The 17,453-nt window shown below is 47.4% G+C and overlaps 1 protein-coding gene across 11 annotated transcripts in view; it reads left to right on the forward strand.

Annotated features, from left to right (window-relative positions):
* Nucleotides 1-17,453, forward strand: part of INPP4A (inositol polyphosphate-4-phosphatase type I A) — a 147,981-nt gene that overhangs the window by 67,659 nt on the left and 62,869 nt on the right. For 10 of the 11 annotated variants that reach the window (XR_008618809.1, XR_008618812.1, XR_008618810.1 and 7 more), the window contains exons 2-7: nt 6,305-6,375; nt 7,315-7,523; nt 8,114-8,158; nt 14,044-14,162; nt 16,165-16,281; nt 16,556-16,635. Coding sequence is in view for 7 of the 11 variants with exons in the window: in XM_028496757.2 (XP_028352558.1) it covers nt 7,418-7,523; nt 8,114-8,158; nt 14,044-14,162; nt 16,165-16,281; nt 16,556-16,635 (467 nt within the window). In the remaining 4 variants the exon portion in view is untranslated. Of the gene's footprint in view, nt 1-6,304; nt 6,376-7,314; nt 7,524-8,113; nt 8,159-9,055; nt 9,264-14,043; nt 14,163-16,164; nt 16,282-16,555; nt 16,636-17,453 lie in introns of those variants that run through there. The other variant, XM_055088917.1, reaches the window with a different exon arrangement.

A 17,453-nucleotide genomic window follows, 5' to 3' on the forward strand; every position in this document is an offset into this window, starting at 1 on the left:
CTGAATTCTCTTAGCTTTTGCTTGTCTGTAAAGCTTTTGATTTCTCCATCGAATCTGAATGAGATCCTTGCCGGGTAGAGTAATCTTGGTTGTAGGTTCTTCCCCTTCATCACTTTAAGTATATCATGCCACTCCCTTCTGGCTTGTAGAGTTTCTTCTAAGAAATCAGCTGTTAACCTTATGGGAGTTCCCTCGTATGTTATTTTTTGTTTTTCCCTTTGTGCAGTAAGTTTTAACTTGTGATTGTAATTTTTATTTTTATTTTATTTTTAAAAATATTTATTTATTTATTTATTTATTTTTGACTGTGTTGGGTCTTCGTTGCTGTGTGCGGGCTTTCTCTAGTTGCAAAGAGCAGGGACCACTCTTAGTTGTGGTGCGCAGGCTTCTCATTGCGGTGGCTTCTCTTGTTGTGGAGCACGGGCTCTAGGCACAGGCTTCAGTAGTTGTGGCGTGCGGACTCAGTGGTTGTGGCTCGCGGGCTCTAGAGTGCAGGCTCAGTAGTAGTGGCGCACGGGCTTAGTTGCTCCGCGGCATGTGGGATCTTCCTGGACCAGGGCTCAAACCCGTGTCCCCTGCATTCGCAGGCAGATTGTTAACCACTGCACCACCAGGGAAGCCCCTGTGACTTTTATTTTCATCGTAACCGTGTATTGAGTGCTTGGAAAGTGCCAGACTTTAGTCAAGGTAACTAACATTAGCTGCTATAACAACCACCTACTCCCCCCAGTCTCCCACCGCACAGGTTTATTTCTTAGTCAGGTTAAGCTCAGCATAGGTTGTGTGTGCGGAAGTGGTGGGGCAGGGGCTCTGCCTACCCCACAGTCTGGGGACCTAGTTTCCTTCCACTGAGTGACTCCACCTTACCCTGGGGCCATGGAATTGCCCACCAGGCCCCTGCACATAGCAGGGAGTCCAGGGAAGAGGGGATCCCACGGCCACTTCACTGTCCACGTCTAAGCTAGCGTACATCCTTCTTCAGTGGTCACATGCCGCTGGAGGGACCAGTCGGTCAGTGAGCCTGGTGGCAGGTGTGGTCTGCCTCAGACCTTGATGGTTTCTTACCCAGTAGGTGCTTGTTAGACCCCTCATCTATGTTTAGGCTTGAGCTAGGCACCCAAGAGGATATGGAAGGAAGCAAGGACTTTAGGTCTGTCGTCCGTGAGACACAGGTGCCTGGCTGGCTATCCTGCTGCCACACAGGAAGTCCATCGTCCTGAGGTGTAGACCGCCTGGTGGGTTAGCAAGCCTCTGCGAGGAAATGTTAGCAAACTCGGGTTTGGCTCCTTGATGTCTGAAAGCCAATACTCGAGAGCCAAGTGCTGGCAGGAACGAAAAGACTGCTTTGTTTAGGAGGCTGGCATCCTGGGGAGATGGGGGACTTGTGTCCAGAAACCAACTCTACAAAGATTCTGCTCGACCATGAAAGTTTTTAAAGAAGAATCATTTGGGGAGGGGCTCAGAGTCTTTTTTGTCTTCCACCTTGTGCAGACTTTCTTCTCATTGGCTGGTGGTGAGGTGACAGGGCAGTGCTCCAGGAATCTGGTGCTCAGCCAGAAGTTACCATCCTCCACCTGGGTGGGGTCTTAGTTCCTGCAGAAGAACTCAGAGATATTTTGTTATATATATTCCTTGAGGGGAACCAGGACCCTGCCCCAAGGCTGCACCATTGTGTCCTGACTGCTCCTCCCTTGTTTCTGCATCCCCTCCCTTCCCTGATTAGCAGCTGTTTGAATCTGCCCTTTGGAGCTCTGGGAAGGTCAAGGAGGCTGAATGAAGCCCATTTCCTACAAACAAGAAACAGGGGACAGGGAAAGGACTTGTACCCAGCAGGGCCCCAGCGGGTCCTGCTCCATTGCAGAAGGGCTGTTGGCTGCAGGGGAGGGAGGCTTCCTGCCGGAAGGGGCAGCTGTCTCTCTTGGGTTATAACCAGTGATTTTTGGTGCCAGCGGTCAGTGTGACACCTCATCCATCAGTGACCATGGCCATCCTGGATTGGGGGGTTTGAGAGAAAGCGCTGCCTCTTTCTGACCCGTGAACTAGCCTCCTCCTCAAGGGCTGCTCTGACTCATCTTTCGTCTGACCTTCCCTCTTGGAGAGCAGAGCACTGGAAGGGTTGCCCTTGGCCCGTTTGCTGCCCACAGCAGTGACAGCGATAGGGTGGGGAGGGCTGGGGTGGCAGGGAGAGAGCCAGTGGTACGGGGGCTTCTGGCTTTGGGTTGATGCCAGTAGTTCATCCTTTACCTCCACTTGACCTTGAGGAAGTCACCCTGCCTGGGTTTCCATGCTCGTCCATGCAACTCCTTTTTAAGATGATTTTGAGAAGACCCCAGTGTTCTGACAGATACCAGTGGAGCTGGCCTCCCCCCTCAACTCCTGCTCAGCAGAGGTTACTGAGCCAGAGGGGCCTGCAGACCCCTGCCAGTCCTGAGGCACCTTGTTCTGTGGAGGAGGAGGGCAGGCCTTCCCAAGACCGGTTCCTCTAGAAGCTTCCGACAGTCATTGGTGACCCTCAGGAGCCCCACGAAGCCGTGTGAGTCATAGCGTCCTCTCCGCGGACTTGCTGATGCTCCCTCGGCCACATCTCCCTGCCCCCACTGGGCGGAAGGGACGTCATCGGCTTTGCTGCTGATTTGATGGAAGGGGTCACACATCTCCCACAGAGTCAGGAGCTGAGGCAGTTAGTTTCGTTAGTTACTGCTTCTCTCCTGCCCCGAAGAAAAAAATTCCAGTCTCCTAAACAACCCCCACACCCTCTCTGTCCTCTTTAAGTTATTTTTCTTCCTAATGAGCTCTGGTCTTCAAATGGGGCTAGGAGGAAAACCAGGGACCTTGGGAATATCAGAATCCTTGGCGAATTACCTTCAATTAATGAGACTAATAGAGGGACGTCTAGTTCAGCTGTGCAAATCAGCTTCGTGTTCTGGGTCCTGATGACTTAAATCGCAGATCCTAATTAGATGCCCCCAAATAACCGTGAGGTGGCTTCTAAGGTCCTTGTGAACTAAAAGCTTCTCTGGTCTGTGAATTCTCTTACGTGTAAAATTAGCCTGTAGATGTTCCCCTTAAAGCATTTCTGTCCCCAGAGTCTCACGGTACCAACCACCCTCCAGGGGAAGGGACGGGCCGGTGGGGACCCTGCAAGGGCAGGGGGGAGGGGAGCCTCCCTTGGGCTGGTGGGATGTCGGGGTACAGATGTTGTCCTCTGTTAGGTGGCATGTCTCCACTGTCCCGAGTGAAGGGGGGCGACAGCAGCTCACTAACAAGCTGAGCAGGGCAGCCAGGTGGGGCGAGGGGATGCCGGGGACACACAGGGAAAGGTCATGCTCCAGGTGCCGCCTCTACCTCTGGCCAGTGTGGCAGCAGCTTTCAGTGACGCGGGAGGATGCCAGTAAGCTGAGAAAGACAACGTTTCCCTGTGGTCACGCCCCCAAACGTGGCCATCATTTTGGTGTGGTCTCTTGCTGGAACCGTCCCGTCTTTATTTTTTTTTTTTTTTTTTTTGCGGTACGCGGACCTCTCACCGCTGTGGCCTCTCCCGTCGCGGAGCACAGGCTCCGGACGCGCAGGCCCGGCGGCCATGGCTCACGGGCCCAGCCGCTCCGCGGCATGTGGGATCTTCCCGGACCGGGGCACGAACCCGCGTCCCCTGCATGGGCAGGCGGACTCTCAACCACTGCGCCACCAGGGAAGCCCCGTCCCATCTTTTTAAATGGCTTTAACCAGAGAACAGGTAGAACATTTCGTTAAAGACACACAAGATGCAGAACTGACATAAACACTTTTTCATGCTATGTTGTCTTTATTATAGTCATTAAAGGAATCAGCCTTTTTATTGGGTATAAAGATCATTTCAGGTCTTCCCTGGTGGCGCAGTGGTTGAGAGTCCGCCTGCCGATGCAGGGGACACGGGTTCGTGCCCCGGTCCGGGAGGACCCCACATGCCGCGGAGCGGCTGGGCCCGTGAGCCATGGCCGCTGAGCCTGCGCGTCCGGAGCCTGTGCTCCGCGACGGGAGAGGCCACAGTGGTGAGAGGCCCGCGTACCGCAAAAAAAAAAAAAAAAAAAAAAAAAGATCATTTCATATACAGCTCAGTGAATTTCCCCACAGTGAAGTCACTCATGGAACCGGCACCCACATGAGGAGACAGCACACACCAGAGCCCACAAGCCTCCTCCCACCCTCCCTGGTCAGTCCTGCCCCTCAGAGACACCACTGTCTTGACTTCTGACACCACAGACTCGTTTGGCCAGTGCCCGAACTTCATAGGGATGGAATTGCCTAGAACGTGCTCTCGTGGGTCTGGGTTTCCCCCTTGACATTGTTCCTAAGAGCCATCTGTGTTGTTTTGTCCATTCTACTGTTGTTGATGGACACTTGGATTGTTTCTAGTTTTTGAATATTATAAATGTTACTGCTTTAAGTGTTGGGTATTTTTGTTTTTTGTTTTTTAGATTTATTTTTTTATTTGGTCGCACCGTGCGGCTTGCAGGGTCTTAGTTCCCCAGCCAGAGATTGAACCCGGGCCCTGGCAGTGAAAGTACCAAGTCCTAACCACTGGAATTCCGCCAGGGAATTCCCAGCTTTAAGTGTTCTTTGCAGCTTTTTTTTTTTTTTTTTTGGTGACCCTAAGTGTGCATTTCTGGTAGCAGTTGCACTCTGAGTTACATACCAGGTCACGTTCGGTGTGGGTAGGTACTGCCAGTTTTCCAGCATGGCTGCACCATCTTACACTCCACTAGCAGTGTATCAGGACCCCATTTATTCTGTCCACATCTTTGCTAGCACGTGGTACTGTCTGTCTTTTTCATTTTAGCTATTCTGATGGGTACGCAGAGGTATCTCATGGTTACAATTAGCATTGTCCTGATGGCTAATGAGGTTGAAGGACTTCTTATGTGTGTTGCCTTTATTATGATCATTTTAACAGCCATATGGTGGTGTTTCTTATAGATGTTCCAGAATGCACTTATCTGTAGCTGGGCATTTAGATTGGTTCCCGTGTTTGTCATTACAAGCAATGCTACAATTAGCATCTCTGGACCACTGGCCAGAATTCTGTTATTGTTTACGGATTTTGATAAATAACGTCAAATTGGTTTCTGAAATGTTCGAACCTCTCTAAAATGTTATCAACAGTATAGGAGAGCCCTACAGAGTTTCCCCTAGGTCTGCCAGCAAAGCACATTCTCATTAGAAGAGCAAACAAACCTCTTTTAGACGCCTACTTTAGGTAACTAGAGGCGTATTTAGCATTGCTTTCCTCATTATGTTTGAGTTTCGTCACTTTTCCAAAGTATTTTCAACATGTATCCCTCTTTTATGAATTCATACCTTTTGCCACTTTCATTTTTAGTGGGTGGTTTTTTTTGTCAAGTTGTGTACACATTATTGTAAAATACAGATATTAGTACTGCAAGTACTTTCCCAGTCTGTTCCACTGTCATTGCATATTTTTGACTTGTATGCCTTTTGATGTCAGCAAACTGGGGAGTCTTCCCCTTGGTGACTTCTTCGGGGCCTCCCCAGCCAGGCTACTGCCCTCTCTGCTGAGGTGCCCAGGCCCAGGGCCCCCGGGTGCCCCAGTGGGAGGGGAAGGAGCACAGCCTGCAGGGAATGTCGGGTTTGTCTGAGGGCTGTGCGCACTGACCCTCCTGTCGTCTCCACCACGGACTCTGGAAGTTTCAGATGCTCTCGCCCTGGGCCCTGGGGTCTGCCCTACAGCCCCCAGCTGTGCTGGAGCGAGTGCCTGGGTGTTCTGATCCGCGGGAAGGCGCGCAGGGGCCAGGCAGCAGCGATGGGCTGGGAGCGAGCGAGGTGGGGTTTGCAGAGCCCACTCCCGTTCTTGCACATTTGCTTCTCACTGCAGCCCCGTGAGGTGGGTACAACCACCTTCATCTTAGACACCAAAAAGCAGAGCCTCAGAGGCACCCAGGTTCTCCTAGGGTCTGACATTTGTGAGCAGGCAGCCTGGGCCTCGGGCTCTTTATCTCCTCCTTTCCCTGAACCACATCCCAGCTGCCCAGCAGGCCCTTTAGGGCTGTCCCCGCTTCCCCGGATCACCCCAGGACGGGGGATAGGAATGGGCACTTTCCGTTTCTCATTCTTTGGGGCTTTGTGCAAAACCTTTGGTTTTGGGCCAAAAGGTTAGATTGGGGTGTGAAGCTCAAAGGAACATGTAGTAGCTCTTGGCTTCCCCACATTTCTAGGCATTAAAATTATAACATATCAGTACATTATAATAAGCATTCTCGAGAACTTCATGTTTGACTAGCTTGTTAAGTTTATAATTTTCTGTTTTTAGATGATGGATTTGGATGTGCTTCTATGAAGAAATGCCACGTGTCTCTACTGGTCCAAGAACGAACATGTCCAGTAAGTTAGTTGCTGGGTGAATTAACCCAAGAGTGGGAACACAGGCCCTTCAGGTGCAAAGGCATTGATGCACTTTGAGAAGACAGGGGCGTCTGGATATATGGGGACCTTTGAGAGGGGTTATTAGTCTAATTATCTTAACTCCTAAAGGTTGGCTCCTTCCGGAGACAGGAGGGATTGTAGCATATAGGGTTAGAAGAATACGTGAAACTCACTTCTTGCTGGATAACCCACTTCTCAGAGCAGAAAGTGAGTTCTGTGCTGGGCCGGAGCATCTGTGTGGCTCAGCCTGCAGTGGCCCTTTGCCCAGAGACCTCCATATCCACAGCACAGCAGTATCCACTGAGGCGTAGATTGTCGCGTTTTGTGGGAAAGAAAGTCCTGAGTCCAACACACGTGAAGTTCCTGTACCCCTGGGAGGGAGAGAGCAATGTTGGAGACATGCCTTTGGTCTCCACTGTTCTGCTGTGCTGTCCTGGTCAGTGGGCGGCAGGCCTCTTCTCGCATCTCTTATCTTTCTAACAGAGATGGTAGTGAGCTGATTTATGATTGTAAAGAGTCTCTGAGACTTTCCAGTGGAAAAACATAATAAAGCAAGCAAGAAAATATCAAAGGCCATAGTTTATGATTAGCTCTAAGCCATCATTTAGTGTGGCATGTCTCTGTTGAAGAGAACATGATTTCTTTACGGGATCTCACGGACGGACCATGCTGGTGTGTGTGTGAGTACAGAGGAAGTGACTAGGCGGGGCCTAACTCATCGGACTCTCCGTCCTGGCTCCCCATCTGCCAGAGGACCCTGGCTTTGCTGCATCTTGTCCATGTAGGTCAACCTGCTCTCTCCATGAGAGCACAGTGTCTCTTCGTCACCATCCCTGGGTTTTTTTTGTTGTTTTTGTTCGTTTTTTAAAAAAAACAGTGTTTGTTTTTATTTCTCAGGACTACTGCCACCTTAGGGGACTAGGGATTGGTGACAGCGCTTCCCGGGGAATCAGGCGTGGTCTGACCCAGGAACAGGAAGCACATCGTCACCAATGACATCATGACAGCAAGAGAGCACAGTCCTCGCCATGGCACCAGGGCCCGTGCGATGCAGCGGGCTTCCACCATCGATGTGGCAGCCGACCTGCTTGGCCTCTCTCTGACAGGTGAGCCTCACCGGGCCTGCTCGTGGGTCCCATACTGTGGCAGCGCTGGGGGGGCCAGGCCTGGCATCCCTCTGCTTGAACTGGAATAGGGGGAAGTCGGCCCTCTTCCTGGGAATTGCTTCCACTGGAACCTTGCCCGCCATCAGTTTTCCAGTTTGCGTGGGCACCTCCAGGACTCATTTGCTGATAGATAAGGTGGGGATGTCCTCAGTGCCTGTCTGGCAAGTGCCCAGACCATAATAAAAGCCCTTTGTGTTGTGAGTGTACAGACCCGAGTGGGAGGGGGTTTGGTCTCGGGGTCAGAGACTTCTTAGGAATCTCAAAATAAAATGTTTAGAAAACAAAGAAATCATCTCATATAACAGTTTGTGAGGGAAAAGAAAGCAGAGCGTTGGGTTTTTCTTCCCAGTTTTATTGAGAAGTAATTGACATATATCACTGTAAGTTTAAGATATACAGCTTGATGGTTTAATTTATACATATTGTGAAATGATTGCCACCAGCGTGTTGAATTTTTTGCATCCAATCTGAAAGCAGGGAAAAGTTTATTAAGGGTGATTTTTTTTTTCTGTCATTTCTTTTTCATCCAGGAAGTATACAAGATCCAGATGAGCCCATTTTAGAATTCAGCTTAGGTAGGTGTCTTCTAAATTTTCTTGTCTTAAAGTATACGTTGCTTAAAAACAAAAACAAACACTCCGCGACCGGCAGGAGTCTGTCTCAGAGACCTTGCTTCTGCCACCGCTGCTGCTCCAGTGCTTCTGAGGAGATGAAGCTCCGAGGCTGGTGTGAACCTCCTGTGGGTGGGAGGGAACCTCCGGGGGCGGGCTGCCTGCCTGCCTGCCTGCGGGGGGCTCCTGTCTCCTCAGCAGTCTCCTCCCTGCCGGCAGCTAGTGGGGAGGGGCGGGAGGTAAGCCCACCCAGAGCTGCAAAGACAGCCTCCCCTCCCCTCTCCTACCCCCTGGGAGGGCCAGGGAGGGGTGAGGAAACGGGGCTTAGGGCCAGCGTTGTCCGCCCGCGGCCACAAGGCCCTGTGGGGTTGCACTGAGCCCTCTAGCCCTCGGATCCCTGCTCCACGCGCGGAGGAGCTGGCCCCCGATGCTGTCCCTCTCCCGAGCGTGAGGTGAGAGCGTGTGCCAACCCCTGCCGTGGGCTGTACTGGCTCCGGGGTCGGGCAGTGTGGCTCATTGCAGAGGGTTCTGCTCCGAGGGCCGACAGTCTTCAGCGTCTCTCCCCCCGTGTCCGTGGAAGTCTGCCGAGTGGCACGCGCCCACCTGGCCCTCCCTGCCCTTCTTCCTCTCGTCCTAATCCTGTTGGGCTTATTCCTCCAGGCCGGAGGCTCTCTCTGGAGAAGGTAAACCACCCACTCGCCACCCCCCTCAAAGAGACGCAGAGATGCTGGCCTGGAACCCAGCCACAATAGGCCGGCCGGCCACCCATTCACTGTCACGGAGCCCGCGGAGCCCACCATACACCTCAGCCTCCTGATACCACCTACTTAGAAACAAATGGACTTTTATTTGTGCCCGCAGAGATTGGTGCATGCGTGTTGATTGCAGCTTTATTTGTAATATCCAGCACTGGAAACAACGTCCATCAGCAGGAAGATTAACTATGTTACATGCGTACCACAGACAGCCGCCCAGCAGGGAAAAGGACCGGTCACTGATACACACACGCCATGGGTGCATCTCAAAAGCACTGTGCAAAGTGAAAGAAGCCGTAATAAGAGGCCGTGTGGTGTGTAATTCCATTTATGTGAAACTCAGAAGGATGACTCTGTAGTGAGAGGAAGCAGGTTGATGGTTATCTGGGAGTGGGTGTGTGGACTGACTGGGAAGGAGCACAGGAGCCCTTTGGGGTGATGGAGGTGCTCTGTGTCTGGACAGTGGTGGTGGGCCTGTGGGTGTGTATGCTGGTCAAAACTCACTGAGTGCTGGACTTAAAACGGGTGCGTTCTGCATGCAAATTATACCTCAGAGGTGATTTAAAACAAAATGAAAGCATAGATCACTAGACCTTTGTGGAAGGCCCACCGCATGAAAGACAGAAAAAATTAGAACTGGGAAGAAACAGAGACATTGAAGAAAGAAGAAAACGTCAAAGAAATTATAATGTGTAGCCTCAAGAGAAGATGGTGTATCCATAAAAAAACCCAGGAAACTATGAAGAAAAACAACTGAAGAACATGTGCAGTCTGAGAAATTTAAAATATAACAGTATTTTAAAATTCAATAAAGGTTGGAAGATATTTGAGGAATTATCCCAGAAAGTAAAATTTTAAGAGCAAACTAGAAAATGGGAGAGAAATGGAAACTTAGCAAATTCAGGAGGCTCAACATTTAGAAGAGAAAATAAGAAAGAATGTAAGGGAGGAAATTAACAAGAAGTAATACAAGCATCTCTCAGAACCACAGAGCGCGTAACAAGGCACGCCACGGTGAAATTTCAGAGCACTGGGAATAAAATGAAGATCCTAAAAACTTCCAGAGAGGAAAAAACCAACTGGTCCTCTCCAGGGAATGGAACTGGCCTGGGGATTCTTGGGGACATTGGAAGCTTGAAGGTGGATCTGCCACCTCATTATTTTAGATACCTACATAGAATCTATTGTATGGCTGTGCCATATTTATTTTAATCAGTCTCCTATTGCTGGACATTTAGGTCTTTCCAATTTGCCATTATAAACACACCAGCACAGTTAATGTACTTGTACATGGATCTTTCATATATTTTGCTGATTATTTCCCTAGGATAAACTCTTGGATATAGAATTGCTGAGTCAAATGATATGCACTTGAAATATGTTTTACCGGTTTATGTCAATAGCATTCATTCAGCTGGGACTACAGATGCTCTGGTTGGAGAGGCAAGACCCACATATCAGAGATTAATGGTTCCTATGGAAATATGCCAGAGGAATGTTGTGTAAGTGATAAACAGAAAGAGACGTGACTGTGGGCTGCAGAGAGAAAGCTTCATGGAAGCCATGGAACTGAGCTAGGAATTGAACCTTGTGTGAGATTTAGACAGGCTGGGTGGGGACGAGGCCAGGAGAGAATGTCACCCGTGGGGAGGTGTGTTCTGAGGGTGGCAGTTGGCCCATCAGCCCTTAAGCTGATAATCAGTCTTTCCAGCCTTGGGCCACCTGCTATGTCTCAACCTACCTGCCATCACTTGCGCTTGAGAGACTCGGATGTTCTAACCTCGCACGATGAGAGGGCAGGCCAAGAGAGACCAGACCAGGGTCACCGATGGGGGTAGCTTAAAGGAGGGAGAGCAAATGGAACAGTCAAATCCCTGATTTCTGTTGAGGCAGACATAGTAGAAGAAACAGAATAGAATTTTTAGAAAATAATAAAACCTTAAAGCTTCTGGAAGAAAATAAATAACCCACACCCACAACTTGAGGGTAGGCAGAGCTTTATTGACAGAAAGTACTAACTCTATGTTTTAGTTTGCTATTGCTGCCATAACAAATGACCATGACAGAGCACCTTAAAACAATGCAAATTTATTATCTTACAGTTCCCTTAGGTCAGAAACCCAGAGGGCTCAGCTGGGTCTCCACTTAGAATCTTATAACACCAAAATGAAAGCTTCAGCATGGATGCGGTCCTTTCTGGGGGCTCTAGGGGAGAATGTGTTTCCTTGTTCATTCAAGTTGTTGGCAGAATGAGTTACTTGTGGTTTTAGGACTGAGGTCCCCATTTCTTTGCTAGCTACCGAGTTGAGGCCTGTTCTCAACCTCTAAGGACCACTCACATTCTGTGGCTGTGGCTCCTTCCTCCATCTTCAAAGCCAGCAATGGCAGGTTGAGTGCCTTTCATGCTTAGAATCTCTCCTGTCTCTCTTTTTTTTTATTGTCACATCTTTCTAACTCACCCTTCCACCTTCCACTTGTACTTTTAAGAGCTCATGTGATTAGATTAAGCACACCCAGATAATCCAGAATAATCTTTTCATGTCAGGATTCCATGACCTTAATCACATCTATGAAGTCTTTTTTTGCCTATTATTATAATATATTCACAGGTTCCCGGGATTAGAATGTGGATACTTTTTAGGGGGAGGGACATTTTTCTGCCTGCCGTTCTCTAAAATTAAACATCTAAAATCAAAAACTGTAGAAATCTTTAAGCAAATGAATAAATAAACCACAGACTGGGAAAAAAAAAATATTCACAACACGTATATCTGACAAAGGGACAGATCCAGAATAAAATGCTTACAAATCAACAGTTAAAAAAAAATCAACTCAATTTAAAAATGAGCAAAAGACTTGAGCAGACTCTTGACAAAAGAAGTTATAACAATGAACAATAAACACATGGTGAAAAGATGCTTTACCATTATGAGCAACTGGAACTGAAACTGTCAGCTTCTTACAAAGCTAAGTGTATCCTCTACTATAAGCTAGAAATTCCACCCCTAGGTACTTAGGCAAAGGAAAGAAAACATGTTCACAAAAAGATGTAAGAATGTTTATAGCACCTTTATTTATAATAGTTCCAAACTGGAAACAACCCGAATGTCTATTAACAGCGGGACTGATAAGTAAATGTTGGTACATTCATACAATGGAATATAATTCATCAATTTTTAAAAAGAATGAATTATTGGTATATAAACAGTACAAAGGAATCTTAAAAATGTTCCGTTTATGTGAAATTCAAGAATGGACAAAAGTGATAAAAATCAGAAAGTGGTTGCAGAGGTAGGGGAATTGACTGGGAAGTATGGGGGGAACTTTCTCATCTGATGGGAAAAGGTATCTTGTTTTGATGAGGGTTGCATGGGTGTATATGATTGTCAAAACTCATTGAACTGAAAACCTAAGGTCTTTGTATTTTATTATATTCCAATAAGTAATGAAAATCCATGAAGATGTATGAGAAGATAATACAAAGAGGTTAATTTTCAGAAGTAAATTAATTTGCAGAAGTAAAAATCAGTTTCTGAATTTTAAATCACCAGTGAGCATTTTAAAAATCAATGAGAATGATGAGAGGCAGGAATAAAGACCTCTAAAAATCCTCTCCTTCATAAAGGCAATGAAAAAATGGTCAAAATCAACTGTTTTCAATTGTCAAGATATTGAAACAACCTAAGTGCCCATCAATAGATGAATGGATAAAGAAGATGTGGTATATCCAGGTACAATGGAATATTACTCAGCCATAAAAAAGGATGAAATTTTGTCCTTTGCAGCAACATGGATGGACTTGGAGGGCATTATGCTATGTGAAATAAGTCAGACAGAGAAAGACAAATACTGTATGATATCACTTATATGTGTGATCTAAAAAATACAACAAACTAGTGAATCTAACAAAAAAGAAGTAGACTTACAGATATAGAGAACAAACTGGTGGTTACCAGTAGGGAGAGCTGGAAGGGGCAATACAGGGGTGGGGGGAATAGGAGGTACCAACCACTGGGTGTAAGATAGGCTCAAGGGTGTATAGGACAACATGGGAAATATAGCCAATATTTTGTAATAAGTGTAAATGGAAAGTAACCTTTAGAAATTGTATAAAAATTAAAAATTATAAAATTTTTAAAAAAAATAACAATTGTTTCCGAACTCTGGGAATTAACCAAAGGCTTGCAACACTCTGGGGCATGTTCAGTGCCCCTCCAGAAAAGCCAGTTCTTTTTATGAGTGTTGAATGATTTACCATATGTCTCATCAGTTACAAGGTGGATATTTTTTCATCTTTTAGTATATCTTTAATCAGAAAGTATCTTACAATCAGTGGCATATCATAGACTAATGGCAGTGGGCCTTTTTTTTTCTCTCATAATGCATTTTACGATAGATAGCACGTTAGATTCAAAGACGTATGATCATTTTTCCTGTGCGTCCCTTCTATGATAGAGTTATCTGAGTCTTTCAAAATGCTTAGTACATTTTCTAACTGAAACAGTTCTACAGGGCACCTTTTGTTCTGAAAAGTCACATGTTTAGTAATCTTACATTTGATATAAGTCTTATAAAGAGAACAAATGAGCAATGACTTCCTTAAAAAAAAAAAGCTTTGTTTATTTTGCCATAGAATTTTAATTTGCTTCCAACATACATCACACACAGATCTGGGGACACAATAAGCTAAGGCTGCGGAAGTCCAGGATGCGGGTGTGTGTAGCTGGGTCTTGATTTCATCAGCTCTGTGGCTGCTTAGCTCCACTTGTTATTAAGGTCAGACTTTATGGGTCAGACCCTTCCTATGTCATCCATTCCGTGGACGTAGAGAGCCTTCCATTGGCAGTGCCTGCATTGCTGTCCTGGGGGCTGGGGAAGGCGGGCAGGAACGAGAAGGGATTGCTTCTAATCTGAAAAATCACCTCCCTGTGACAACTGACAATGGGATCATCTCATCCCTTTGAGTGTCATTTACTTCTCTTGCTTTCTTTGGGTGCATTTGGAACAGAGAGCTAACTAGAGCCTGATTTTAAAGATTCATTTCTATTTTATTTTTATTTTATTTCTTTTATTTCTATTGTTTTAATTCTGTAGCTTGCAGTGAGCTGCATACGCCATCGCTAGATCGAAAACCAAATAGCTTTGTAGCCGTGAGTGTGACCACGCCACCCCAGGCGTTCTGGACGAAGCACGCGCAGACGGAGATCATTGAGGTGGGTGCTGCTGGCCCCTGGCCTCCGGCGGCTCCGCGACAGTGTTTCTGATCCCGATGGGAGGGCTGTTCAGTGGCCTGAGCCCCTGTAGCTGCAGCTACATTCCCGTGGATCGTCGCTGTTCTTCCATGGCTTTTCAGTACATTGGTATCTTTCATCACACTTGCTCATCTGGGTGGCATTTATATTTGCCGTATCCTTTACAGTTATTATTGATTGTCTATTGGCAGGCTGTTTTTGAACAGTGGTCCTCTAAGGTTGATTGCCTTTTAAGAGGTAAGATCTGATTCTTCCTTGTCACCTCCAGTTGGCTGCTACTTTTGGACAGTTGTGCTCCTTAATCAGAGTTTGGAGTGTTAACTCTTAACCAACCCTCTTACTAGGCATACCGTTACTTTTATTTTTATATTCTTTTGAGATGTGTGTTATGTGTTTACTTTTTACATTAAATGAAATGATATGCGTTGGCCTGCGGAATTTTACAAAATTTCTTTAGATAATTGAGCACATCATGTAAGTTATGAAACTAAGTGTAGGAGTTGGCTGCTGTGAGCTCCTGTTGGATTTTGTTGGTGACGTGAGCCTCTAGGTGAAGTATCTCCTCCCTGGCAATCTCCTCCAAACAAATTGCATTTCCCCTTCTTTTCCCAGTTTCACATTTTGGAAGACAGACACTTTTTCATTCTCTTAGAAATGTATTTCCAAGTTCAAGCCAACAATTCTGTTTTCTCAGCGTTTGTCGAGCATTGTCTACGTCTGAAGCCTAGTGCGGGGTGCTGTGGATGATACAGAGACCCTTGAGGCCCCGTCCCTGCCCTCAAGGAGTCTACCTTCCTGTGGGTGAGGAGGCGGAAATGAACGTGGCTCACGCAGACAGAGCAGAGTGTGGTCTCTGTTAGAGCAGAGAGACGAGGACGGTACCCGGAGGACGAGGTCCCATCCTCCTCATTGTGTGGGCTTGGAGAGTGACTTGATCCTGTTCAGTGTGTGCCGAAGGCACAGCAGGAGCGCAGGGAAGCGGGGGTCTAGCCGGGCCGGGGCAGGCTTGTCCGCAGGTGTGTTTCAGGGAGGCCCTGACTCAGAGGTCGCTGGGGGAGTGACAGTGCTGTGGGGCCTGACTGGCAGGCAGCAGGGAAGAGTGGAAAGGGGGGCATGAGAGGGAGACTCTGGAGGTGGCACTGGCGGGGGTGCATCGATGCTGGGTGGTTGAGAACAAAGGAGGAGGCACCAAAGCAGGTGCCCGGGTCTGCAGCCTCCTTGGACAGAGAGAGAGGGTCCGAACCAGTGGATGGAGGGACAGGTTGGGTGGGGCTGCGGCCCCAGCAGGACACCTGGGGCGGGCACTGTCCAGCAGGCACTGAGACCTTGGAGCTGGAGTTGCAGGTACAGACAGGAACCGCTAGCTGTTTGGCTGAGATCGCTAACCACCGCCTGAGGAAGAGAGTCTGATGTAATGGCACTTTGCGGGGCAAGACCGGGCTGCCAGGAAGTAGCTACCTACGATTGAGACACTAGCAGCTAGTCCTCAGAAAAGGATAGCCCTAAGAAAGCCAGACCATAATTATTCCAAACCCAGGATTCTAGAAATAACCAACTCTGGCCATTCATATCCTCTTCCATCTGCCTTTGTACATCTTAAAGGAATAACCCACAGTAGTAGATCCAAATACATAACTCATCTGAAGTTGTAAGACTAAGAATACATGTGGACATTCAACTCAGTTTTAGAAAGTCCTTCCTGCTGAGGGAGGAACCCTTAGAATGAGCCCTTGGGCCCAGCTTGTGTAGTGGTCTGTTTGTTGTATCTGGGCCCAGAAAACTTTGTCCTTTTTGGAAAACAGTGTTTTGGTTGTATGCATCCATGTAAGCCCCGTTCACATTTCTGTTGATCCAAGTTGGTAAGAATGTTAGTTTCTCCTTCTGAGAATGTTGGTGTATTTCAGAAGCAACCAGTTCAAAAAATCCAACTCTGTATTCTGATTCTTTTTTTTTTCTGTTCTAGGGAACCAACGATCCTATATTTCTAAGCAGTATTGCCTTCTTTCAAGACTCTCTCATCAATCAGATGACACAAATCAAGCTCTCCGTGTATGATGTCAAGGATAGATCTCAGGGAACAGTTAAGTACCATGTTGTGGTTCGTGGGATATTCTTCCCTTTTTTCAAAGTTATGTAATCGTGTGAGCGGTGAACACAAGATTGACTTCACTTGTGGCTCACAAATTAATGTCCAAATGTATTTGTCTTTGGGAATGTCTTTATGAGCCTCCCCATTGGGCTTCTGAGATGAGGTCAGATGTGTTGAGAGAACCAGCCAGCTGGACTCCCCAGGGCCTGGCAGTTGGAGCAGAGGCAAAGCAGGTGCACTAATGCTGTCTCCCGCTCTTCCTCAGATGTACTTGCTGGGCTCTGGAACATTTGTCGTCAAAGATCTGCTCCAGGACAGGCGTCATAGGTTGTATTTAACACTAAGGTTGGTATTTAATTTTGTCCCTTCGCAAGGATCTGGAATTATGAGGTCCAGGGACAGATGGGGAAACGCCCTACTTCCTGTACTGAGAGAGCACCATGTCCCCAGAGGCCAGTCTCTGGGTGGGGACTTGGCTGTCATTGAGGAGGGAGAAAAAAAGCCTGTCAGAGGGCCTGTCACGGAATGGAAATGTGCAGTGTTCATAGGAAGTATGCAGACCCAAGGGAAAACCTAGATATACCTCTAATAATACCAAATATATTTTTCTGTTATCTGTCCCCTCCCTAATAGGGTGTGATCTCCCAGAGGGCAGGGATGTTCCATGGTTTTGCTTGTATCCCAAGACCTAGAACAGTGCCTGCTGCTCAATAAATACTTGTGGAAGGAAGGAATGTGGGGAGGGAGGTGCGGGGGGGACCCCACTATGTTGGGGTCAAGGTGTCAGTCCTTCCCAGATTCATTTTAGGGGCAATTCCCACCCTGACATAGTGTTCTTTTTTTTTTTTTCAAGATAATGTAAAAATTGGGGAAATAGTCCCAAATAGCAAAGGAGATTTTGACACAGAAGAATTCCCTGCTAGTAGTGTGACATTTTGAAGATACCGAGATGACGGAGTTGAAGGCGTTGGGCAGGGCTCACCCTGCTGTGTGTGTGGAGAGCTTGACTCAGGACGAGGAAGGGGTCTCGGGGAGAAAAAGCAGGGTCGCATGGGGGAGGGGCCGTTAGAGAAAAACACCCAGGTACATCCTATGCCAGAGCTGAATGTAGTTGGATTAGGGTTAAATGTAAGACATGGGCATCATCCTTTTTATTTATTTAT

Source organism: Physeter macrocephalus, chromosome 12 (genome assembly GCF_002837175.3).
Source record: "Physeter macrocephalus isolate SW-GA chromosome 12, ASM283717v5, whole genome shotgun sequence".
NCBI lineage: Eukaryota > Metazoa > Chordata > Mammalia > Artiodactyla > Physeteridae > Physeter > Physeter macrocephalus.